Source organism: Anabas testudineus, chromosome 21 (genome assembly GCF_900324465.2).
Source record: "Anabas testudineus chromosome 21, fAnaTes1.2, whole genome shotgun sequence".
Lineage (NCBI taxonomy): Eukaryota > Metazoa > Chordata > Actinopteri > Anabantiformes > Anabantidae > Anabas > Anabas testudineus.
In genome coordinates, this window is record NC_046629.1 from 1,583,596 (window position 1) to 1,610,188 (window position 26,593).

The 26,593-nt window shown below is 44.1% G+C and overlaps 2 protein-coding genes across 3 annotated transcripts; both read left to right on the forward strand.

Moving 5' to 3' along the window:
• The first annotated feature begins 1,203 nt into the window (after window positions 1-1,203).
• On the forward strand, window positions 1,204-5,966 carry LOC113173311 (transmembrane protein 237A-like). The gene is given in 11 exon segments (XM_026376717.1): window positions 1,204-1,273; window positions 1,360-1,488; window positions 1,748-1,824; window positions 1,826-1,851; window positions 1,935-2,086; window positions 2,798-2,918; window positions 3,198-3,389; window positions 3,476-3,549; window positions 4,189-4,273; window positions 5,137-5,276; window positions 5,899-5,966. Coding segments are annotated over 11 exon segments (1,134 nt in total).
• Window positions 5,967-7,822: 1,856 nt separating this feature from the next.
• Window positions 7,823-25,615, forward strand: LOC113173811 (abl interactor 2-like). 2 transcript variants are annotated; one of them, XM_026377381.1, is made up of 12 exons: window positions 7,823-7,939; window positions 12,549-12,716; window positions 15,675-15,851; window positions 16,212-16,229; window positions 16,645-16,748; window positions 19,514-19,666; window positions 20,727-20,851; window positions 21,069-21,398; window positions 21,988-22,152; window positions 22,284-22,364; window positions 22,455-22,634; window positions 22,896-25,615. In XM_026377381.1, the coding sequence occupies exons 1-12, from the start codon at window positions 7,823-7,825 to the stop codon at window positions 23,069-23,071; spliced, it is 1,794 nt and encodes a 597-aa protein (XP_026233166.1). In that variant the 3' UTR covers window positions 23,072-25,615. The 2 variants fall into 2 exon arrangements, with proteins under 2 accessions (XP_026233166.1, XP_026233167.1); XM_026377382.1 differs by lacking the exon at window positions 21,069-21,398.
• Window positions 25,616-26,593: the final 978 nt, after the last annotated feature.

Here is a 26,593-nt window from a genome sequence, read left to right on the forward strand (position 1 = left end):
AAAACTAAAGGTCTTCGTCAGGTCATTGTGTCTCTATATTTACTTTAAATAACTTGATTTTGAAGAGACCCCCCCCCAGCATACATTCTTACAGTGTGTTCTGTATAATATAACGACTACATCACCTGATTCATTCTATTTAGCGCTGAGGACGTGACACAGCTTCAGTATCTGATGCCTTTGCCGTTCAGGTTCGTTCTACTGTGGCTGTGGTTCAGCTGGAGCTCTGATGACATCATTTGATGTTTCATTTGTCATTATACAACCTGCAGCATCCTCAAGAACTTTCTTTAAAATCACAAACAAATCCTGAACTTTATCGTTTTCCATCACTCTGTTAATCTTCTCCGTTCTGATTTTTGTGACAAACATGAAGCGAAACACTTGTACAGCAGTTTTTATGTCTCTGCAGCAGCAGACAACATGTTTTTAGGTTCCCAATTCCTCCTTATGCAATATCTAAAACACCCTTGAAGAGAACTCGTATGGATTTGATAAAACTGTCTTGTATTCAGTGATGAACTGATGAAATTTCAATGCACAAAGGTCAAAGGTCACTTTCACCTGGAGTCTGTTCCATTTTCATCCATGTGGTAGAGGCATCCTCTTGGACTCGTGATGAGTTTGAACAGATATTTATGGAAACTTGAAGCCTAGTGTTAACTTGCTGGTTGTGTAAAACTGTGCAGTATTCGACTGTGGGGCTTCAGGCCCCAGGAGGAAGTAGAACCCCCTGACCAGGGCTTTATTTGGAGAAAACAAAACAGGTCTAACAATGTATGATATCGTGATATCGTACGGGTTAACATTGTTCTCTGGAGCAATGAAATTCAAAAGAATTCAAACTGCAGCTTTGGTCTGTTAATCGAAGGGTTGGTGGATCCCGAGCAGCAGCAAGACACCAAACCTCAAGTTGTTCCGAAGCTGTTTGCGACCAACACATCTTCTATATGCCGCCCTATTGCATCACACTATCCTGAAGTAACTAACAGAGCAGACTTCACCGTGGGTTGTTGAAGGTTCTGCTGTGTGTTTCCTGAAGCTTTACTCTGTCACCTGTCCTCAAAGCTCAGGTTGATCCAATTATCTCCAACAGGCATCAAGATCCTCATTGACTGTTAATCGACCGACCTAATTTATCTCTTAACGATCTGCCTGACAGCCACGTTGAACTGTTGATCCCCAGATCCTCCCAGAGACGCCATGCCGACCGTCAAGAGCAAGAAGAAGAAGCCAAAGAAGGAGGTCATCGATGGGGAGGAGCAGGGAGAAGGTGAGAGGTGACGTCTGAGCGGCGGAGCTTTATTCTCTTTGTATTTACACAGATATCAAACTGCTCTGCTTCCTTATGTTCTACAGGAGGTCTGGAGGTGGAGATGGAGGAGGTGACCAGTAGAAGTCGCTCTAACAGCAGAGACCCTCTGACCCCAGAGCCGCAGGATCCAGCACCACAGAAGAAGAAGAAAAAGAAGAAGTCGCCTGCTATAGGTTGTAAAATCATTAATAAAGGATTAAATAAAGTCATTAATTCATCCTGTGATGCTGCTTCCAGCCATTCCTGACACAGACTAGGGAATGGCCCTCCTCCCCTTTACTGTATAAAAGCCCCCCAGCCTGAGGGGACCTTCAGCTGCTTCCACAGGTCTTAGTAAGAATTACATGGTGTTGAGTTTAGTTCCGACTGATGAAAGAAACAGTGACTAAACCTTCATGTTAAAAGCTGTCGTGTCATGTTTGGTTTCATCAGACCAGGAAGCAGAGCATGACGACATGCCCAACGGCAACACGGCAGAGCCAGGAGACGGAGAGGACATGACTGTTACCTGTGACCAGGAGGACGAAAAGGAAAAGGTGAGTGGACGAACTGAAAGTCCAGAGGATTTAAAAAGGTCCACAGAATGTCTGGACATCGTTTCTCTCCCGTCCGCTGGCAGGAAGGCGAAGGTGATGGAGCACAGCAATGACCTGGGAGCTGAAGATGACGACATCATCACAGACGCCCAGTCACCAATCCCCCAGCATTCCCTGTTCTCCGCCCCCCACGGACACAGTCAGCCGGTCGGGAAAGTCTTTGTTGAGAGGAACAGTGAGTGTGAATCAGAGTTTACTGCATCAGGCAGCAGTGAAAGACACGAGTGAACCCATCAGTAGAGAACATGAAGTACTGTGAGGGTCCAGACTTCACACCATAGAGGATTTAAAGTATTAAAACAGACTATTTAATTTCTGAATATGTAGCTGCTCCAAATCCCTTCAGGCCTCTAAAGTTCCATGTGAATACACGTTTGTAATTCCTCCAGTTTGTCCAGTGTCTTCAGATCCGTGTAGTGTTGGAAATGACCACAATAATGAAGATTTTGTCCAAATATTTTTGGACCTGTGGAGTTTCTGTTTGTATTCAGAAAACAGTTTCTGTCCAGTTCCTGTTTTCTGGACTGATGAATACCGAAACTCTGGTCATCGTTGGTCTTTGCTGCCTATCAACAGCTCACTGTTTTGATGAGTTAAGGCAGTTGTAGACGGCGCCTCCACCACCTCCACCACCTCCACCTTCAATGATTGGGCTCCAGGTTTAGGAGCGTTGCTCACAGTTTATGACCAACTGATGCAGAAAACCTGGAAACTGGTTCACTTACTTTTTCTTCACCTGTGACTTAATTAATGACCAGCGAGGACTTGATTTAATCTTTAATTCTTTAATGTTTTGGACAGATTCAGTTTTCAAACTCAGTAACACAGAACACACTCGTTGTGTTGTGTTGCGTGTGCACGTGTGTTGTGTTGTGTGCACGTGCAGGGCGTTTCCAGGCAGAGCGGGCGGAGCACCTCCGACACTCAGAGCTGATGGACGACTACATGGACCCCAGGCAGATCTGGACCACCAGAGACGTGGCTATGAGGGTCCACAGCGGCTTCAGGTCGGTTCACACACAGGTTTGATCCAACACGTATGAAGTGTTCATCAATCAACCACTCGTGGTGTGTGCGTGTGTGTGTGCGTGTGTGTGTGTGTGTGTGTGTGTGTGGTGTGTGTGTGTGTGTGTGTGTGTGTGTGTGTGCGTGTGTGTGTGTGTGTGTGTGTGTGTGTGTGTGTGTGGGTGTGGGTGTGTGTGTGTGCGTGTGTGTGTGTGTGTGTGTGTGTGTGTGTGTGTGTGCGTGTGTGTGTGTGTGTGTGTGTGTGTGTCCTCCCTCTGCAGGGTCATCGGTCTGTTCTCTCACGGTTTCCTGGCTGGATACGCCGTGTGGAACATCATCGTCGTCTACGTGCTGGCGGGCGACCAGCTGACCACGCTGCCCAACCTGCTGCAGCAGTACCACCCGCTGGCCTACCCGGCCCAGTCGCTGCTCTACCTGCTGCTGGCCGTCAGCACCGTGTCTGCATTCGACAGGTCTGTGTGTGTGTTGGTTACAGAACCTACAGGTTGTTCATCACAAGGAATAAAGACACTGTTGCTCACCGAGTTGCCTCCTGCAGAGTGAACCTGGCCAAAGCCTCCATGGCCCTGAGAGGCTTCCTCACCCTGGACCCTGCTGCTCTGGCTTCTTTCTGTGAGTGAGACGATGATGATGATGATGATGACGATGATGATGATGAGGATGATGATGATGATGATGATGATGATGATGATGATGATGAGGATGATGATGATGATGAGGAGGAGGATGATGATGATGATGATGATGAGGATGATGATGAGGATGATGATGATGATGAGGATGATGATGATGATGATGATGATGATGATGATGATGATGATGATGATGATGATGATGATGATGATGATGATGATGATGATGATGATGATGATGATGATGATGATGATGATGATGATGATGATGATGATGATGATGATGATGATGATGATGATGATGATGATGATGATGATGATGATGATGATGATGATGATGATGATGATGATGATGATGATGATGATGATGATGATGATGATGAGGATGATGATGATGATGATGATGATGATGATGATGATGATGATGAGGATGATGATGACGATGCCTGCTGCTGCTCTGCTGCGGCTGCCTGCGGCTGCTCGGCTGCCGCTGCCGCTGCGCGCTGCTGCTGCTGCTGCGGCTGCGGCGTCGGCTGCGGCTGCTGCGGCTGCCGCTGCCGCTGCCGCTGCTGCTGCTGCTGCTGCGGCTGCTGCCTCCGTTCTCCCCTCTCCTCTCTAGTGTACTTCATAGCCCTGATCCTGTCCCTGCGTCACCCCTGCCCCGCGCTCGCATCCCCTCTCTCCTTCTGCCCCCGCACCCTGTGGTGCGAGTTTCTCTCTCTCTGCTCTACCTGCTCTGCTCTACTACTCTCTCTCCTCTGCTCTGCTCTGCTCTGCTCTGCTCTACCTCTCTGCTCTGCTCTGCTCTACTCTCCTCTCTACTCTACTCTGCTCTGCTCTGCTCTGCTCTGCTCTGCTCTGCTCTGCTCTGCTCTACTCTCCTCTACTCTACTCTGCTCTGCTCTGCTCTGCTCTACTCTGCTCTGCTCTGCTCTGCTCTGCTCTGCTCTACTCTACTCTACTCTGCTCTGCTCTGCTCTGCTCTACTCTGCTCTACTCTACTCTACTCTACTCTGCTCTGCTCTGTTTTACTCTACTCTACTCTGCTCTACTCTACTCTACTCTACTCTGCTCTGCTCTGCTCTGCTCTACTCTACTCTACTCTGCTCTGCTCTGCTCTGCTCTACTCTACTCTGCTCTGCTCTGCTCTGCTCTGCTCTGCTCTACTCTACTCTGCTCTGCTCTGCTCTACTCTGCTCTGCTCTGCTCTGCTCTGCTCTACTCTACTCTACTCTGCTCTGCTCTGCTCTACTCTACTCTACTCTGCTCTGCTCTGCTCTGCTCTGCTCTGACTCTACTCTAGTCTACTCCACTCTGTTTTACTGTGCTCTACTCTACTCTACTCTACTCTGCTCTACTCTGCTCTGCTCTGCTCTGCTCTGCTCTGCTCTGCTCTAGTCTACTCCACTCTGTTTTACTGTGCTCTACTCTGCTCTACTCTACTCTACTCTACTCTACTCTGCTCTACTCTGCTCTGCTCTACTCTACTCTACTCTGCTCTACTCTACTCTACTCTACTCTGCTCTGCTCTACTCTACTCTGCTCTGCTCTGCTCTGCTCTACTCAGCTCCTCCTCCTCCTCCAGGCCTCCAGGTTCAGAGCAGCAGATCCTGCAGCCCTGGATTGTGGTGAACCTGGTGGTGGCTCTGTTGGTGGGTCTGGCCTGGGCCGTCGTATCAACGCGGCCGGACATCGACTACACAGAAGGTCAGAAGGTCAAACTGTGGCGTACGTTCAGTCCAAACGTGGTTCCTCTGCCGGATTAGACGGATCTTTACTGGTGTCTCGTAGATTATCACAGGTTGTAGTTGTGTTTTATTAATGCAGTTTATCTGCAGCAGTGTAAATACTACATCTTACTGTGAATCTGCTTTAGATCCTCCACTCTTGTAGTAAAGTACAGTACATCGTACTATTACTATCACAGTACAGTGTATTACTTCAGGTTTTCATTTAATTCTTTATGTACTCAGTGTAAATTTGAACTAGTGAAGTGGTTACTGCAGTTGTCCTTCAGGATTAATGAAGTACTACTACCACCTGTGTACAACAGCTGCATGTTACTGAGAACACGACTCGGTGTCACACGTTGTGTCTCGCTGTGTGTTTCCTGATGCTGCCATCAGATGGCGCCATAAGACAGTTCAGTGTCATCAGTGTGTGTCAGGGCCTCAGTAGTCTGTTTATGAGAACACCCTCATGTGAGAGGTTAAATATCGCACAGCAGCAGGTCACTGACTGAACTCTGGGATTCACAGGACTCATTTACAAGTTAATAAACCGACCACTCAGGTGATCTGTACATGTGTCTATTTGTTTTTCTTTGCAGAGTTTCTGATGACGATGGAAGTGGAGGGATACCCGAGAGGAGACGAGAGCCTGGAAATCCCTGCATGAAACTTCAAACCCTGTCTGTCTGTCTCTGTCTGTCTCTCTCTCAGTCTGTCTCTGTCTGTCTCTCTCTCTCAGTCTGTCTCTGTCTGTCTCTCTCTGTCTGTCTGTCTCTCTCTGTCTGTCTGTCTCTGTCTGTCTGTCTGTCTCTGTCTGTCTCTCTCTGTCTGTCTGTCTGTCTCTCTGTCTCAGTCTGTCTCTGTCTGTCTCTCTCTCTCAGTCTGTCTCTGTCTGTCTCTGTCTGTCTGTCTCTCTCTGTCTGTCTGTCTCTGTCTGTCTGTTTTTCTACGACCATCTAGCACTTTGTTTTCCTGAGTGGGATTTTTTAAATAAACCAACCTGTCTGTGTGACTGCAGCAGTCTTCAGGTGTTTTTGCAGCGTTCGGCCTCAGAGTGAAGAAACAGGTTGTGAAGAAGAATCAACCTGGTTAAACCCAGAAAAGTCGTCAATTGTGAAACTTAGTGTCTGTTAGAACAACATTTAATTTAATATTATTCTAATATAATATATATATATATATATATATATATATATATATATATATTGTGTGGAGCTCAGTAAAAACTGACTGAGGGAGTCATTCTGTCTCTTTAGGGTTGTTTAATGCATCATTTTGTAGTTGTACGTTTTCCATTTCCTATTTTCATTTCTGATCATTTTGTGTCTTTTGACTGAGCGCTCCAACTTTCAGACACCAATAGAAGCAGTTGAAAGATGACGAACACAACATCCATGAATTTGCTCTTAATAAAAGTCTGCAGAGCCAAATGTTTGTGGCTGGACTGCAGTTATTGGGGAACACTGTAGGTCTTAAGATAATAATAATAATAAAGATCTTATAATAAAGATCTGTAGATCTTATAATAAAGATCTGTAGGTCTTATAATAAAGATCTGCATGTCTTATAATAAAGATCTGTAGGTCTTATAATAAAAACCTGTAGGTCTTATAATAAAGATCTGTAGATCTTATAATAAAGATCTGTAGGTCTTATAATAAAGATCTGTAGGTCTTATAATAAAGATCTGTAGGTCTTATAATAAAAACCTGTAGGTCTTATAATAAAGATCTGTAGGTCTTATAATAAAAACCTGTAGGTCTTATAATAAAAACCTGTAGGTCTTATAATAAAGATCTGTAGGTCTTATAATAAAAACCTGTAGGTCTTATAATAAAGATCTGTAGATCTTATAATAAAGATCTGTAGGTCTTATAATAAAGATCTGTAGGTCTTATAATAAAAACCTGTAGGTCTTATAATAAAGATCTGTAGGTCTTATAATAAAAACCTGTAGGTCTTATAATAAAGATCTGTAGGTCTTATAATAAAAACCTGTAGGTCTTATAATAAAGATCTGTAGGTCTTATAATAAAGATCTGTAGGTCTTATAATAAAGATCTGTAGGTCTTATAATAAAGATCTGTAGGTCTTATAATAAAGATCTGTAGGTCTTCTAATAAAGATCTGTAGGTCTTATAATAAAGATCATCTAATAAAGATCTGTAGGTCTTATAATAAAAACTTGTAGGTCTTATAATAAAGATCTGTAGGTCTTATAATAAAAACTTGTAGGTCTTATAATAAAGATCTGTAGGTCTTATAATAAAGATCTGTAGGTCTTATAATAAAGATCTGTAGGTCTTATAATAAAGATCTGTAGGTCTTATAATAAAGATCTGTAGGTCTTATAATAAAGATCTGTAGGTCTTATAATAAAGATCTGTAGGTCTTCTAATAAAGATCTGTAGGTGTTATAATAAATAATAAAACCCTGCAGGGCACATGATGAATTCCCAGTTTTTGTGGTGGGAGTCGTGGTATTTCCCGCAGCCCTGAACGCAGCGCACTAACCATGTAAAGATGGCGGAGCTGCAGATGCTGCTGGAGGAGGAGATTCCTGCGGGACGCAGAGCTCTGCTGGACAGTTTCACCAACCTGGAGAGGGTCGCTGAGTACTGCGAAAGCAACTATGTGCAGGTACCTGCTGCTATTTAAACCCCCCAGAGTGGAAGTGAAGTCGGGGAACATGTCGGGGACTGTTGGCTGGGAGGGGGCGGTTTGGAGAGAGGAGTGATGGAATGACGGTTCTGCACCGAGCTCCGTTACGGAACCCTTAGATTTAGTAGAACCGCTCAAAGTTACGCTGAATTCCGGTTAAAATTTGGCCTAATGCTGGAAATAAGAAGTTAAAACCCCCACGTTAGTTCGGCGGTTAAATATTTCCCCAAACATGTGGCTTCTTATGAAAATTTAACTTTTATAACTGTGCCGCTGCGTCCTGGTGGGAATGTCACACAAGCGAACGCGTTCATTAAATTAGTTGGTTTTAATGACATTTTATTGAATTATTTAGTGACTGGTACTTCTCATGTGTGCCGAATTAAAGAACGATTCTTGTTTACTGGAAAAATGGTTTAAAACTTGTTCTAAACGTTGAATAATATTTGCTGGTGCGCAGCGAATCATTATAAGGGGACTTGTGAATGGGAGTCTGGCGTGACACATCAACACAGGTTCTGTAAACTTCTACTAATGGATAGTTTGCTCCATCACTAGGAAATAATCACTCAGATGATCTTAGATATTAAAATACTGATGTGATTCATTTAGATGTGTGCTCTGTAGCTAACCACAAAGAACATGATTCATTATTTGATTAAAGGGGGGGTCAGCCTTAAAAGAAAGATAAAAGTTCTATAAATAAATGAGAATAAAAATGTAATGAATCAGATTTACTGAATGATGCAGAGAAGAAACCTGACAGCGTGGGTTCAGCTGTGGGATTAATTCTAATTTTACCGTTCTAGAAAATCAGTGAAACCTTAAAACATGATTTCATTTGATCCTTGAGTTTTACTGACGATGGGATGAGTTAAAGAACGTGTGGAGTCCTGAACACGGACCGACTTCTTCATCATAGATAATAGACTTTGTGTATTGGGTTTGAGCTGCTTCTACATGTCAGTGGTTCAGTCTGAAGCTCAGTATCTGTCCTGTTGTTGTCTCTGGGTCCTGGTCCTGGTCTGTGTCCGGTAACACCTGACGGAGAACATCAGCTCCACGACCTCCTCCTCTCATACGACTGCTGTTCTCTGAGGCTGGTTGGTGCAGACAGAGACAGCTGCTTTGAATAAACACCTGTTCATCACGTATCTGCAGCTGTGAACGAGTCCGTCAACAGCACAGACTGGATCCACATGAAGAGACTATGATCCTGCTCGCTCCTTCGTCCTTCCTCCTCCTCCTCTTCATCACTCCTCCTCTAACTTTGTCCTCTCAGCAGCCACACCGCATCGTCTCAACACAAAGAAAACTTGTTTCTAGCTCATTAAACTCTTCCTATCAGTCCACACTGGGCCGAGCAGGGCTAACTCTGGCTGGCCTACATTTCCACTGCCCGCCGACGATGGGGGATGTTACATAACCTGGTGCTGCTGCTGATTCAGTTCTATGGGCTGAATCTTTGGATCGACCCATGTTTAGTCCGAGTAAAGTGGCTTCAGCACCGTCAGATAGGATTTGGACGAACTCATTATAAATGTAATAATGTGTCAACACAGATCAGTGATTTTATGATGTTTTAATCACTATGAGGAGAAAAATACGAATACAACATTCTCATCTGAACTCAACTCCGTGTTACCGGTGTGTTGTTCTTCTGTGTTGGGTCCAGTGAGGTGTTGGTTCCTGAACAGAACCAGGCTGGTTCTTGTGAGAGGAACAGATCTGGTTCATTTGTCAGCACAGTAGTAACCTGGTTACTGTAAATCCAGGTCCACATGCAGCTGATCAGCTGTGCTCAGTCCCAGACTCGTCTAGTCTCTCAGGTTTAAGACGCTGGTTCCTCGTTTCAGTTTCAGCTCTTTAGAAACCCGGTTATGTGGATACATGGCAGAGAAACCAGAGTTCTCCAGTCTACCTGGGGAAATCGGGTCTCTCCGATCCCCTACGTCGATCACAGTAACCAGGGTTCAGGAGAAGACGACTGTGACCTGGTTACAGAAGAGCAGGTAAACACAGTCAGTGAACAATGACTCTGCACACCTGAGCTCACGGAGTATGTTGATTATCTCAGGTTACGACAGGTGAAGTCACGACCGAGCAGCTGTGAACTTCTAGTTTTAAAGTTTGTGATGAGGCAGCGACTGAACCGACCGACTGCACCAAACCTTTAAATCATTAAACTGATCTGTGATTCTGTCTCGTTGACGTTCAGTCAGCTGATGTTTTAATAATTCGTTTTTTTAGGTGAGTTAAAACTGAGCTGTTGGATTTTCTTACTTTTTATTTTCATTTCATTATTTCAGAAAATAAAACACAAAGATAATATTTAGTATTATAATGAGATAGATGATAGATCATTAAAATGGACATTTGATAGGAGAATTAGCTGAAACCTGCAAACAGAGAGTTTCATGTGTGTTTAAACAGTCAGTCTGCTGTTGCTGCAGGAAGCAGGGTGTCGAATATAACACCACCCACATCTCCCCTGTAAGCTGCAGGTTTATAAAAGAGATGGAGATCGAAGCTATTGTTGTCCACAGTTGGAGCCCTGACTCGTGTATTTAAACTTCTGTTTGTTTGAGTATAAAGTAAAAACCAGCAGCAGCTGCTGAATATGAAACTGAGGGAGCAGGAGGAGGAAAACTCCGTCTGCAGCCGTTACAGTTCGTGCTGGCGTGTACTGAGCATGTGCAGACCCCCACACAAACAGTTCCTGTGGGTCCTCCACAGCTGGTACCGGTTAGCTGTCGTAATGTAACCCGACCTCCTGCTGCTCATTGAAAACACATGGTACCGCTGCAGGAGGCAGCACGTGGACGCCGGGCCGCTGTGTGTGTGTGTGTGTGTGTTGGGTTGGAAATCGTGGCGATTGGTTTTCCAGTTGGAGGAGTATCAGCCTCCACCTTCGGTGTCGGTGCCAGGAACAGCTCCTGCGGGGGCGTTTGGAAAGATGGGTTGTTGATCAGGAGCTTGGCAAACTGGAGCCGTCACGTGTTGGAGCCGACATTATGTCACATTATTTCACATGTTAATGTTCTGTTGTGTTCACGCAGCAGGTTCTGACGCTTCACATGAACTGAACCTTCGCTGTCATTTAGCACTTCTTACAGTTCAGTGTCTGATTCCTGTTCGAGAACCTACGACTAGTTCACAGAGTCACGGTTTCAGCTCCATGTCAATAACTCTTCTGTATTTGAAGGAGAGAGGTTCCTGTGCTTGTAGGGTTTGTGACTGTGTTTTCCTTTTAATTCCAACTTCAGAACATTTCCGTGTTCAGACAACGTGTTGCTGATTCTTCTCTACATGATGCTTCACACATTTTGAGGACTGCAGGCCATCAGTTGGTTTCAGTTCTGTATTTGTTAAGACTGCGATTCTTCAGATTGTTTGTTAGAATGTGTTTGCTGAAGATTTGAGAGAAGAGTTCGCCGCCTCACCCAGAGGCATCTGTACAGCTGTCAGCTTGTTTTTGGATTTTCATTAGACGACAGAAAAAATAACAGACCAATTAAAAACGAGGTCAGAGGAACGGGAGCGTGCATATGGTTCCACATAGGTCTGATCTGATTCATGTACATGAGCTTCTTATGGTTGGTTCTGTGTGTGCTGCTCTGACCTGTCCTCAGGCCAGAAGAGGCAACCCTCCAACTAGGTCACTGCTAACAGGACGTCAGATGGCAGAGAGAGAGGAGACGTTAGGACGAGGGGATAAAGAGAGAGAGCTGGAGGAAGACTGCTGGGAACAGACGGCCAGGAAGAAGAAGAAGAAGAAGAAGAAGAAGAGGTGTGAAGAGATGAGAGGCAGAGAGTTGTAGAGAATAATGGTAAAAAGGACGGATTCTGTTGGTTTCACAGAAAAATACTCTTGTTTATGATTCAATCAGATGTTTTCACAGAAGAATTAAAGAAACCTGACGAGTGTGTTGTGTGAGCTCTGAATGTGAATGTAGGTCTCTGGGTCACTGGTTCTAGTATTAACACGAGTGTCAGTGAGTTTCTTATCAACCTCAGGCATGAATGAGTTTAAACTGACCTACATCAGGCTTCAACACACACACACACACACACACACACACACACACACACACTGGTCTTGCTGTATTGTGCAGACACAGCACATACATGCAGCCACACAGATGATATAGATGTATGAACACACACGTATATTAAGGTGTGAGGACGTTTTCCAGTGTGATGATTATAAACTGGATATTTTCTGTTGTTAAGGATGATGATGATGGTGATGATGATGATGATGATGATGATGATGATAATGGGCTGTAGGATTGTGCAAAAACTGCTGAAACAATTTCTGGGAAAAATGGCCACATTATTTAGGCTCTAGCTTTTAATGTGATGTTTGACGAAGCCGTCCTGGGACAGGGACGCTTTTAAATTTCAGTGTCAGTAAAACAGTTATAAACAGTTAATAATCATAGTGATGTTGAATAAAAGGCTCCAAATACACAAATAAAAGTCAGAGAGCAGAACATAATTAATTACCACGTTTTATTCCTGCTCTCAGTGATGTTGTGTTTGTTATTTCTCAAATGTCCTGAATCTGTCTCCTCTGTCCCTGCAGTCTGCAGACAAACAGCGAGCGCTGGAGGAGACGAAGAGCTACACCACCCAGTCCCTGGCCAGCGTCGCCTACCTCATCAACACGCTGGCCAACAACGTGCTGCAGATGCTGGACATCCAGGCCTCACAGCTGCGCCGCATGGAGAGCTCCGTCAACCATATTTCACAGGTTGGTGCAGAGACCAGAGGAACCGAAAGGCTGACGCTGTGAAAACTGAGGCTTCAGAATGTTTTCACTTCATAGACAGTCATTGAGATTCAGGATAACCCCCCAGCAGCAGCGCCGTTAGACAAATAGAGAGAGATGTTACATGATGCTAAAAAATGGATGAAATCTGAAATCTGCCTGTGGACATGAAACATGAACACAGTCCATAAACTCAGAGTGGGGGTGTACACGGGTGAAAGCACACAGTATGTAATCATGTGCATCCAGGCTCGTTACGTCCACGGCTCTGTGGACGCTCCCCTCGCCGCGTAACACCGAGTGCAGCCGTCCACACTTCACATCAGGAGGACCAGATCAAACGCTGCAGAGATGAATCCTTCAGATCACTGTCGGCTGCTGCTCGCTCTGACCAACAACACTTCAGCCCAGCAGTCTCTATAAGACGTCGATACAACACTGATCTTTGGGTTTCTGTCAGTTCAATGTCTTTTGACCTATCAGCTGCTTTAAACACTGACTTCAAACAATAATACTGCTGAGGATCCGTCTCTCTTTAATACAAGTTATCTACAGATTTCTAAATGAAGCTGTGGCACTTTGTACTTTTCACTCTGGGATCAGAGACACTGATGTCGACATTAATCTGCAGTTAGTTGATAATGAAAATCTTGATTTTTAATCAAACCTCCTCCACACAAGTGAAGCCAGTTCTCTGGTTCTTTTTGGATCAAGCTCATCCACAGTGGAGGCAGCAGAGAACAAATATCCAGACTGCACAGAATTAAGAAGCAGTTTTATGATGAGCACAGGGAGAAGCTAAATCCAGCAGTGGCCAGTTCACTAATAGATGAAGTAGTAATGTGGGTTTGTAACAATTACATTTGACCTGAGTACAGGTGTTGTTACAATTCTCCAAATCCACAGTTCAGCTCAGATCTTGGTTTTAGTTTTGTTTTTAGATGACCTACACTCTGTCCTGTCCCTGAACGCAGCGCAGCACATCAGCTGCTGACAGACTCAGTTTTAGTTTCTTAACCTAAAGCCTGAACACAAAGTGTTTGGTCCTCCTACAGCAGGAAATGTCCTAGAGTCTTGTTATGAACTTGTGGCGTCAGTGAGCTGGTGGCTGGTTGTCAAGAGAACATCACGATGAAGCTGCTGAATCCTAAACTTGATAAATCATCATCAGATTGTCTGTTTGACTGACGCGTTGATCCAGATCGACGTGTTCTCGTGTACGTTTCCTCTTCCTGCAGGAAGTCGACGCTTGAAATAGACTTTCTGAGAGGACAAATAAAAACGGTGATCTTAGTGTTTGTCAGCTGGTCGGACAAATAAAAGCACCTGTAGGTGTGATCGCACCCGACAGTGTAGTGAGTGCGAATCCTCTCCAGCGATTGGATCAGGCTTCTTACACAACACTCTGCACCCACACATCTCACACTGCAGCTGTGTCCAACATATTCATATTCAGAGCACTCGGAGTTGAGATTCCCTAAAAAAACAAAAACCCATTTTCATTCAGTGAATTTTAAAATGCAGAGAAGAACAGAGTGAACAGAGGATCCATTCTGCTCCTCAGACCTCAGAGTAATCAGTATAATCAGAAAACTCTGTGCAGACGTAATGAGATGCTTCTGTCTCCGACTGGTGATTGCACGTCATAATTATGGCTTTCTGTTCAGGGAGACAGTCGCATCTGTTCTGTAGGCGAACAGTTCGTGCACTGAGGCTTCCTCTCATAAGGAACCGCACTGAGATGATGCTTTTTTAATCCAATCGGCATTTTGTGTTGGACTAATCGGCCAACAGAGTGATCAGGTAGCATGAAGCAGAAACCAGACGTGGTTCTGTGACTACATCTGTAAAATATCTGAAAGAATTAAGCTCCAGGGTTGTTTTGTAATTTCCACCTGAACTACTTGAATTCAGTTTCAGCTGTAAACAGTGAACCTCCCTGTGTCTGTTTCTGTCTGTTCTGTTTAATTCTGTTCTGTCACACATGCAGAACACAGCAGGAGTCTCCGTGTGACGTGTTCTCACGTTGGTTTGGGTGAGGGATGATCCCTGGTAGAACATGTGAAGTAGAATAGAAGGTGATTTCTGATTCTGTGGGTTTCAGCAGCTGTGTTTCTCATGTTATTTGACTTGTTTTGAATGTTCCTTACATCTATATTGTTCATATTTTAGGACTTAAATTCAAAGTGTGAGCGAATGGTGTCAGGTTTTTCATTTAAAATTTGATATAATAAATATTTTTACACAGTGACACTGTCTGAAAGCAGCTTTAAAGTGTTTTAAGTCCGTTTAGAGGTTAAAATCTGTAGCACATAACAACACACGTCCTCAGAATGCATCAGTGAAATTTCTCTCTCCAGACTCAGAACAGGTTTTCATCCATATTAAAATGTCTCACACCAAAAATATCCACAGCGAGAGCACGGAGCGGTGTGAGATGTGTTTCTCATACTGAATTCATTTGGAGCTTTGGGACTGTTGGTCCGACAGCACAAGAGAAAACATCACATATAATGTGATTATTGGATCAGAATAAGAAGTAGATGAATAATAATGATGGAGCAGAACGATCTTTTCTCGTGAACGCACAGAGACGCCATTCAGAAAGCTTTCGTACTGAAGTGTTTCATTCACATGCTGTCGGCTCCAGGCCACCGTTTTCGTGAGAACTGTTGTTGAAACGTGTCAGTGAAGTTTTCAGTCTGAGCATCAGAGCGATGAGTCGACTTGATTTGTTGTGTAAAGGTTACGAACATTAAACTCTGTTAAAGTTAAACGATGAATCTTACCTAACATATAACCGCTGGTTTCAGCTGCGGTACGGTGACACAGAACCACTGCACTCTATAGTCTGGGGTCCAGTTCCCTTTGATCCATCCATGGGTGGTGTATTTCTCCTTTGAGCCGTTACACTGACCCGATCTCGTTTTCTCCTTGTAGACAGTCGACATTCACAAAGAGAAGGTGGCGAGGCGGGAGATCGGCATCCTGACCACCAACAAAAACACGTCCCGCTCACATAAAATTGTGGCTCCAGCCAATCCGGAGAGGCCGGTGCGCTACATCCGGAAGCCCATCGACTACAGCGTGCTGGATGACACTGGACATGGAGTCAAGGTGGGAACAGTGAAGTAATGTTGATGATGTAGAATTAAACAGCGTTGTTGGACACAACCAGGATGAATGTTCAGTGATGTGATGTGAACTGACTGAATGTTCACACTGTGCACGTCGTTAGTGTTAAATCCTCACCTGTAGCATTAATTATCAAGGGACTGAGTTTTCAAAACCGTCATTTATTTAAGTGCAACTTGAAATTTCTGAGTGTTAGAGCTGCATCACGTGAGTCGACAGCCGTACTCCTCCTTTAGTTCTTTTCAGGTTGTCTGTTGGCGTGATGCTTTTACACTGACACTAACCTCTAGACGACTTCTCTCCTCTTCTCTCTCCTCTCTTCGCTCTCATTGACGTGTTAAGTGGTTGTTGAGGTTCAAGGTAAGGATGTGCAGCACACCTACACTCACATCTGTCATGAAAACCCCATTCTAAAGATGTGGGCTGAGCACGATAACCTTCACACAAAAAACATCTTCCACTCACCAGGATTAAAAGTTTTCCTCTGACTAACTGGAAACAACAGGTCTCAGCTGCTGTCACTCTTCAGGAGTTCATCTCTCTGTGAATCAGTTCTCCTCAGTACATCTTAGAGTCGCCACAGTTCAACTGTGGATTTAATCTGTCTCAGTGTCACTGATCCCAGACTGGATCCTTTAGATCAGGACTCTGTGAGGCCACACTGTTGCACGACTCCTTGTTCTTGTCCGTGGACGTGCTTCAGAAGTTCCACTGTTCTAAACAGACAGTGTGTGTGTGTGTGTGTGTGTGTGTGTGTGTGTGTGTGGCTCCACAGGTGAACGGACAGCAGAACATGAAACTAGGAGGAAGTCTGTCCCGGTCCAACCCCCCCACACAGAAACCTCCCAGTCCTCCAAGGGCAGGCAAGGGCATCTTAGGGTATGTAACACACACACACACACACACACACACACACACACTGTCCTGCACGTACATCACTGACGTTTCAGGTCATCTTGAATTGTACAGATCTTTTGTTCTTGTGTGTGTTGCTGCATCCTGCTTATTTCACACACACACACACACACACACACACAGATCCTCTGAGGAATAACGTCATGCGTTGTGAAAGCTCGCTGTGCTCCCTCCCCTCGAACATCTAGGTCACCCGGCTGAATGTCTCCTTATCTTCATCCTCTACCCACCTCACTGTCTCTCACCTGTTCTTCTGAACCGTGTCTTTCTTTTCCTTCCTCTCTTCTCTCCGTTTTCTGCTGCCGCGTCTAAACATTCACATTTTGGAGAATGAACGTAGCTGAATTAGCTGTTAGCATTTGGACGTTCAGACGCCTGGCACCGTTTCACTAAAGGAAAACGATTCTCAGTTTCCTCCATGGACATAGACGCTTTTATCCAAAGTGACTTACAAAGGTAGGCAGGGCAGCATAAGGAGGTCTGGCCTAAGGACGCCTACTGGAGGTAGATCACAGCTGGGATTCAAACCCCAGTCTCCCACATGGAAGGTGGTGATGGTACCACTACACTAACCAGCCGCTCAGCTGGACGGAGATGATATACAGGAATATTACATCACACTGAATCTAAAGTGTTCATCTCAGTGTTCATCCAGACCATGTTCACACATCTGTTGATCCTACAACGTGATCCTCTGATGTTCAGCATGATTTTCCAGTTTGTAGTACGCTTGAATAAAATAGCAGCCCAGTGGTGAAGAAGCTCAACACCATGGAAACCCCATCACCAACTGGTACTTTGACGGTGTTGTTGCCGAGTGACAGTGTAAACAGTGTAGACTCTTCATGGATTTAACACAGAGCCAGATGAGTGAGCGAGGAGCTGGGGTCACAGATAGAGGCGGTTTGGGGGTTTCACACTGTAACTTTAATCCACAGCAGGAAACTTAGAAGATACAAAGTCCGGTCACAGCGTTACAAACACAGCAACCACAACCTGCACCACTCGATCCTACAGATACAATCTGTGAGATGAAGGAGGGGTCGCTTCATGGTGGGAGCCTGTAGTCAAACATGAACAGTTACAACACCAGCACCGCGCTGTGGTGACGTGCGCTCTGACCAGCCTCGCATCAGCAGACCTTAAGAAGGTGTTAGGAATTTTTAAAGTGTTGTCTCTGTTTAAATTTTTCATCGATGACGTCAGATCGTTCGATGGACGATGAAGATCTGAAAGATAAGAAGTATATTTCCCAAAATGTCCTGGTTCAGTCAGTCAGAGCATGAAATCATCACAATACTGTGTGTGTGGGACCAGCTGGTCCAGACTCCCTGTTGGCAGTGTCAGTGCTGCTTCCTGTTTTCTTTATGTAAGCTGCTGATTAACCGGCTGTTACCGTGTGAAGAGGCAGTCGTTCCCCTGCTGAAGACGACACGAAGCTTTGAGAGAACAGAAATATCAGAAGTAGAGACGTGACTGATTCAAGAAGAGCATCAGAAAGAGGCTGAGTTTATAGGAGCAGCAGCAGATTAGCAGCAGTGGTCGACGAGCCAAGTCCGTCTGTCATCAGAGAACCACACCGAGACACAGAGACGAGGCACAAACACACACACACAAACAAACAAACACACACACACAAACACACACACACACACACACAAACAAACAAACAAACACACACACACTCAAACAAACAAACAAACACACACACTCAAACACACACACAAACACACACACACACAAACAAACAAACACACAAACACACACACACACACACACACAAACAAACAAACAAACACACACACACAAACACACACACACACACACACACACAAACAAACACACACACACAAACACACACACACACACACAAACAAACAAACACACACAAACACACACACACACAAACAAACAAACAAACACACACACACAAACACACACACACACACACAAACAAACAAACACACACACACACACACACAAACAAACACACACACACACACACACAAACAAACAAACACACACACACAAACAAACAAACAAACACACACACACACACAAACAAACAAACACACACACACACACAGCAGAGGGCTGCAGCAGGACAAATCCTTCTGTCACCACACACTCTCCTTCTTCATTTCCTGTCTGATTCTTGTTTTTTAGTTACAGTACTTATCACTGTTCACATGTTGATTACAAACAGGTTCCTGTGTTTCTGCTTCAACTTCTCATATTATCTCTGCTTTTTATTCTGGTCTTTATTTTTTCTGATGCCAGTTTGTCTTCACTCACTACAGCTTGTGATGCTGGACGAGTTGTTCTTCTCCAAAAATACACTCTGACCTTTAAAGAACGACCTTAACACACTCCTTTGTTTGTTATGAGAGCAAAAGTCAAGTAGAATCACACGTCAGACATGACTGTGATTAAAGTGTCATCTTGGAATAACTTTAACAGGACCAGTATATACTGACTGCTTGTGAGCTGGTGGCTACAGCATCTACAACGCCACCCGGTGGCTCCTGGGACACATGACCTCCCTATTCTAAAATGGTTTTTAGTATTATAATTATCATCACGGAGATGAGCTGAGTCTGCAGTAAATGACTTTCGTGTTTTTATTCGACGTGTTCATACTGTTTTCTGCTGCTCTCTGTGAAGGTGCAGCTCCTCGTACGGGACTCAGCCTTAATTCTCTCTCCTCCATTTACTTTATGCATGAACAGGAAGAACTCCCCCTACAGGACACTCGAGCCGGTGCGCCCCCCAGTGGTGCCCAACGATTATGTCTCCAGCCCGACCAGAAACAATATGTCTTCCGGGCAAATTCCAAGTCCTGTCCGCACTGCCACCCTCAACCATCGCCCCCGGACGTACAGGTAGCCGGTCGAACATGGCTGCTGCGTCTGGATTTCACTGCTTGGCTCTGTCCTCTAATTAAAGCTGCTGTTTTCCACTCAACACATTTGTCTCTGTGGCAATTAACAAAGATTCAGCACATCCGACTCAGAACCTGGCTGCACTGACGGATGTGCTGAGGTACAGCCTCCTCTCATCTCAGCACATTTTGTCTTTCTTTCTCTGCATGTTTCAGTTCCTGCTTGATTTCATCACGGTAAAAACCTGTGAAAAATGTTCAGGATGAACTGTGGGTTCTGAAGATGTTCTATTTAACTGGTAACGTCCTTCATGCTGGAGCAGAAACAAGAAGACGAAACAGAAAAACCTGCAGCTTTTCTCTGAACGTTTGCTGCTGTCCAGTGTTTCCTCTGTGTTCTGATCCAACTGTCGCAGCGTCGCTGCTGAGTGAACACAGAGGACACACACGGCCTTAACTTGGTGTTTACATGTTCACAGCATCAACTAACTGACTGCACTCATTGTCTGATTCAGTTTCACTCTGTAGCTTTGTTGTCTCTTCTCTGCAGACGCGTTGGGTTGATGACTAAAAATAGTTGTAAAAGTAAAATCATGAAACCTTTATAAAATGTCTGATGTTGAAGGTTCAACATATAATTTAATGTTTTCATGTTTTAATACATTGTTTTTTTATTTAGTATGTGACAGAAAATTCCCACGTAACATTTAAGATAAATACAAACCTCCTCGGTGTCGTCCAATCACAGCTCTGCTTTTATCAGCCAATCAGACTGTGTGTTCACAGCTTTTCGTACAGCCACCGCTCTGCTTTGATTCTTACAGAGAGCTGACTTCTTGGTTTTTAGTCTCGTCGTCACCTCAGTTTGTTTTTCTGCTTCTACTGTCGTTGTCACTCTTTACCTGTCCTGTGTCTCTCACCTGAACATTGGACAATAGGGAAGGTGAAAGTAGGAGGAGACTCGTTGTCCAACCTGACGAGTCTCAGGTTTGTGATGTTCCACAGCCTTGTAACAGTGTGTGTGTGTGTGTGTGTGTGTGTGTGTGTGTGTGTGTGTGCAGTGGCAGCAGCGGTGGCAGCCATCCCAGCAGCAGCAGTCGGAGCAGCAGCAGAGAGAACAGCGGCAGCGGCTGCGTGGGCGTTCCCATCGCCGTGCCGACGCCCTCACCACCCTCCACCTTCCCAGGTAGCACACACACACCATGCAGTGGCCACTTTATCAGGTTCACCTGTACAGGTTGAATCTACACTCACGCCGCTCAGATTTTATTCTAATAACGTTGAATGTACAGTTTTGAGACACAGTATGAATTTAGTTGAATCAGTGTCGCCGCCGTTCAAGTCGAGCTCTCCACTTTGTCCGTCCCTCTTTAATTTGAACTCCTTCTTCTTCCTCTCTGAAGTTTCCCCGACTGCTGGACCAGCCAGCTCTTCCTCCACTGCTCCTAACTCCTCTCCGTCCCCAACCCCGTCCTCCTTCTCCTCCTCGTCCTCCTCCACCACAACCTTAACACAACCCAACGCACCTTTACCCCCAAACTCACCCTCACAACACGCCGACTCACCTCCTCAACCAAGCTCGCGTCCAAACAGCCCCCCCAGCACCTCCCCAACCTATAACCCCGCCCCCGGCACGGCCGACATTCAGTCGGACGTTTTGTCTGGAGAACTGTCCCCTGTTCTTCCTCCCGCCCCTCCTCCTCCTCTGTCCTCCTCCTCACCACCTGCTGAAGGTGAGTTTCTCCGACCTCCCCCTCAACTCGTTCTCCTCCACCTTCCATTCACATGTTCTGTGATCCTTCGCTTGTCTCCGGTCTGAAGTCGTAAATGTTTGAAGTGAACAGAACCATCCTCCACCTCCCACCCGACCGTCATTTCTCTGTTTGTCATCATTCAAGTGATTTCAAGTGTAAACATCTGTTTATTGTAGCAGATCAGTCGTCAGAGAATTTCCCTAAAAGTTCAAATATTTTTTATTTTTTATTATATATTTGTCTTATTGATCCAGAACAGACGTCTTTTCCATTTTATGATGATTCTGCTGCTTCTCTAGCAGAGATCCAGGCATAAACTGACAGAGTCAACGTGTAGTCAACAGTTGACCACAGCGTCCAGTTTATATGAAACATGTCTGTAACATAAATAGACAAAGTCTTTCATTTTAAACAAGAGTGAGGTGAGAGCAGATGTCAAGAGTTCGGATCGACAGAGGCCACATCCTGTAGCACGACTGTATCAGATCAGACTCCAGCCTCAGGTTCAGACTCTGACCGGTCTTCTCCTCCAGTGTTGTGGTCTGACCTCGTCTCTCTGCTGCGTCAGGTCCCATCGTCCCTCAGTTCTACAGTATGAACCGTCCTCAGCCGCGACAGCAGAATCCACAGGTGGGGGGGTCACTGCCGTACCGCCGCCCTCCCTCTGTGACCGGTCAGCCCATCGTAACACCGAACCAGGTCAACGGTGGTCCGTACTACAACCAAAGCCCAGGTACGTGACGCAGTCCAACAGTAACCTGCAGACGGTTTGTGGTGACGGAGGGTTCTCGTTTGTTGGATTCTATTTGATAATGTTCTAAAACACATTCATAACTTTGGTGGAATAATAATCTGTGTTTGCAGCCTCTCCTCCGCCCCCCTCCCTCCTCCAGTTCACCCCTCAGCTTCCTCTGATGGGTTTCGTTGCTCGGGTTCAGGAGTCCAGTAAGTGTTCTGTTGTGTGTGCTGTGACTGTGTGTCAGGACTTCACCTGAATAAAGGTGTGACCAACCTTCTCGTCTCCTCCACGTGCAGTTTCAGACGCCCCCCCTCCTCCTCACCCAGCGGCTGAGAGCCAGTCAGGGTCTGAGGAGCCAACAGGTCCACAGCCGGCGGAGGATGGACACGAAGAGGACGACTCGGCGGTAGTGGAGTACAGCGACCCGTACGCTGAAGAGGACCCACCGTGGGCCCCCAGGACCTACCTGGAGAAAGGTACGCTGCAGGAAAACATGCGATCATCCCAGATTATCTGCAATACACGTTCTGTGCCCCCCCCCCCTCGCTGACTACATCTAGTAATAAACATCATTTAATCATTTCCTCTGAATTAAGCTAAATGAATGAAGCAGGAAGCTCTGTAGTCAAGTACAAGTAGAGTACCTCAGAACTGAGTACAAGTACTGAGTACAAGTACTGAGTGCAAGTACTGAGTCACCTTCACAGTGATGTTGTGGTGTGTGTGTCGCCCTCCAGTGGTGGCCATCTACGACTACACAGCTGACAAAGAGGACGAGCTGTCGTTCCAGGAAGGAGCCATCATCTACGTCATCAAGAAGAACGAGGACGGTTGGTTTGAAGGAGTGATGAACGCCACTACCGGACTCTTCCCCGGAAACTACGTCGAGTCCATCATGCACTACGCCGACTGAGGACGGAGGAGGAGGAGGGTGGTGTCGACGTCCTGTTGTCTTGTTTGTTAGAACCGAACCTGAGGGAACAGTTGACTCAGGTCTGTTTTAGTTATTGGTTCATTTTGATTCACACTAACAAACACAGGTGAAAGAGCTTGTGAACAAAACTAATATGTTGTTGTTAGGATAAGACAGCAGCTCCTGAGCTACGTCGTCTCTTTACTGTAACGGTTCTTTGTTGGTTCCAGATAATCTGCACTTCTCTCATTGAATGACGAGCGGCGTCTTAATGTCATTTAACACGGATCATTCTGACCTGCAGACTGAGTTGAGATGTTTTATTTCACAAAATAATCTTAACCCGTAGTGACACAGACATGATAAACAAGCTGTCCAGTTCTTTTTGACACACACTGTTCAGAGAGATTAACTCCGTCAGACGTGTGCATCATGGTTAAACTGCTGAGAAATCGTAGTAAAGATGTTTTTTAGAGCAGAACTTACCTAAAGAAAATCAGGTTTTTACGTTCAGTAAACCAGTGAAGTCAACAGTGTGTCAGAGCTTCACTGGAAACAGATGCCAACTGATAATTCAGCTTCTTTTAATGAGGGAATTAATAAACTAAACTAAATATAGTAAATATACACTTACACACTTAGTGAAAATGCCTTAAAAGTAACTTAAGACGGCACTAACAACAGCTAATTAGCTACATGTTTCTCCACCTGGTCACAAGATGTGAGCGTGGTGAACATTTTACCTGCTAAATATCAGCGTGTTCATGTTGATCACAGCTCCACACTAACTTTGTCCCAGACACTGCTCAGTATCTCTTGTACTCGTAGTTTAATTCTTCCCTCAGCTCTCGGATCCCCCTGACATGAAGAGGTTATTTTAAGAACCCAGAACAAACTGACCTTAACATATTTTGGGTCTAAGAGTTGAAGGAAACTATGCAAACGCCGCAACTTAACTTAAAGCTCCATTTATTTCCAGTCTGGCTCTGATTACTATGCAGTAATTCACAGTCCAATACCTGTGTGTAATATTAATATTACAGTTAACTTGGTATCATCTACTTTAATAGATCAGGTTCAGGTTCAGGTTTCCCTCCAGAGAAGTCGTTATCAGTGACCAAACTTCATCAGGAAGTTGACATATTTAACATATGTGAAGTTGTTCCCCTGTCTGTGGTCGTGTAGTGAAGTGGACCTGAACGCACCGCCTGGTGGACTCTTCGGACCTGGTGCCAGTGTTGAAGTTTACAGTGTGTTTGCCTGCATGCCTGAAATATAACGGACACTTTTATTCCCAGTGTTTTCTTTTTCTTTTTGTCACCAACTTGCTTTATTCTCGCTCTTCGAGCAGCTGGAGGTTGTGATGGTTTCTGTTCAGTGACGCAGGGTTCGATATTTTAGTGCCATATATCAGTGTGTTGTGGTGTGTGTGTGTGTGTGTGCGTGTGTGTGTGTGTGTGTGTGTGTTGCAGTATGAACCAAACTTTCCTTTGTGGACTACAGTGACTTTGGACCTGAAAACAGTGTTTTGTTGTTGTTCAGTTATTTAAGAGGCATTTCACCTTCAAAAACCAGAGCACGTCAGAGTGGATGGAGCAGATTTTAACCAGTCACACGTTAACGAGTCCAGAGAATGAATCCTGCTGCTTTTTTAATCCAACATCAACACGACAGTTTTCTCATATTCAGCTTCGTCCCGGGATGAATAACGTTCCACTAATGTGGTTTATGACAGAACTCACGACAGCCTCTGTGGGACTTTGAGTTCAGAGCTAATTAGGTCACAAGATGAGAGCGTGGTGAACATTTAACCTGCTAATATCAGCGTGTTCTCGTCTAGTTTACAGTGAATCTGTTCATGTTGATCACAGCTCCACAGTAACTGTGTGTTCAGATCTGTTCCTAAAGTAAAAGTACTAATAGAAAACTGCTAAACTAACACAACCAAAGAAAAGTCAAGGCAGAAATATGACGGACACATGTGCAACATGTCACACTTTAAATGGACAGACAGTGATTCGTGGCATGGGGATCAAACCTGTGACACTCTGGTCTGTGGCTCCTGAACATTTTGAGCTGCTCTGGTTCTTGTCTTGCCTGCAGTTTCCCTTTAAGCTGTGTGGACTGAGTTCCAATCTGTGTAATGTTACACACTGTTTCTCTGAGGCTGATTTTTACCAGGAATGTGCTGCATCCTGCTGCATCCTGCTGCATCCTGCTGCATCCTGCTGCATCCTGCTGCACCACGTGACACCGTCACTGTTAATAGTTAATTCAGAAAACCAGCTCCGTTCTGGAAATGATGATGATGAATTATTGGTATAGATGATACACATCTCTCTACTTAAACCATGATAAGTATGGATTCTCTTCGTGCTCATTATTTTTAGACCATTTACAGCATCAATCTGACTCCTCAGTCTGCAGCATCTTCCTGGTAGAACGTGACGTCTGGAGGAGCTTTCTGCTTTTCCAAAGCACATCGCTCTTTTGTAAGAAAGACGAAAAGTGAAATTACAGTGACTGTAATAATTAAATGTTTTAACAGCCCGTCTGGGACCCTGTGTCGTTGTGTTGTGTGGTTGTACAATGAGCTAAAGAGCCAACAACAACAGTGAAGCAGCTGATATGATAATAATAATAATAATAACAATATAATTTATAGACTTAAAGAACAGAAATTAATCTAGAGATTAACTGAAAATCATCAAACCATTAACTGTAAAAAAAAAGTAAATGAATAATTTGAAGATTAAATAATTATAAAGTGACTGAAGTTAAAACTATAAAAATATGTCTGTTTAGCATTTATCAGAAGATTGATATGTATGATTGATAATACAACTAAAGGTTAATGAAATAAAAAGTACTTTTAACTAAAGGTTAATGAAATAAAAAGTACTTTTAACTAAAGGTTAGTGAAATAAAAAGTACTTTTAACTAAAGGTTAATGAAATAAAAAGTACTGTTAACTAAAGGTTAATGAAATAAAAAGTACTTTTAACTAAAGGTTAATGAAATAAAAAGTACTTTTAACTAAAGGTTAATGAAATAAAAAGTACTTTTAACTAAAGGTTAATGAAATAAAAAGTACTTTTAACTAAAGGTTAATGAAATAAAAAGTACTGTTAACTAAAGGTTAATGAAATAAAAAGTACTTTTAACTAAAGGTTAATGAAATAAAAAGTACTTTTAACTAAAGGTTAGTGAAATAAAAAGTACTGTTAACTAAAGGTTAATGAAATAAAAAGTACTTTTAACTAAAGGTTAATGAAATAAAAAGTACTGTTAACTAAAGGTTAATGAAATAAAAAGTAGTGTTAACTAAAGGTTAATGAAATAAAAAGTACTGTTAACTAAAGGTTAATGAAATAAAAAGTACTTTTAACTAAAGGTTAATGAAATAAAAAGTACTGTTAACTAAAGGTTAATGAAATAAAAAGTACTGTTAACTAAAGGTTAATGAAATAAAAAGTACTTTTAACTAAAGGTTAATGAAATAAAAAGTACTGTTAACTAAAG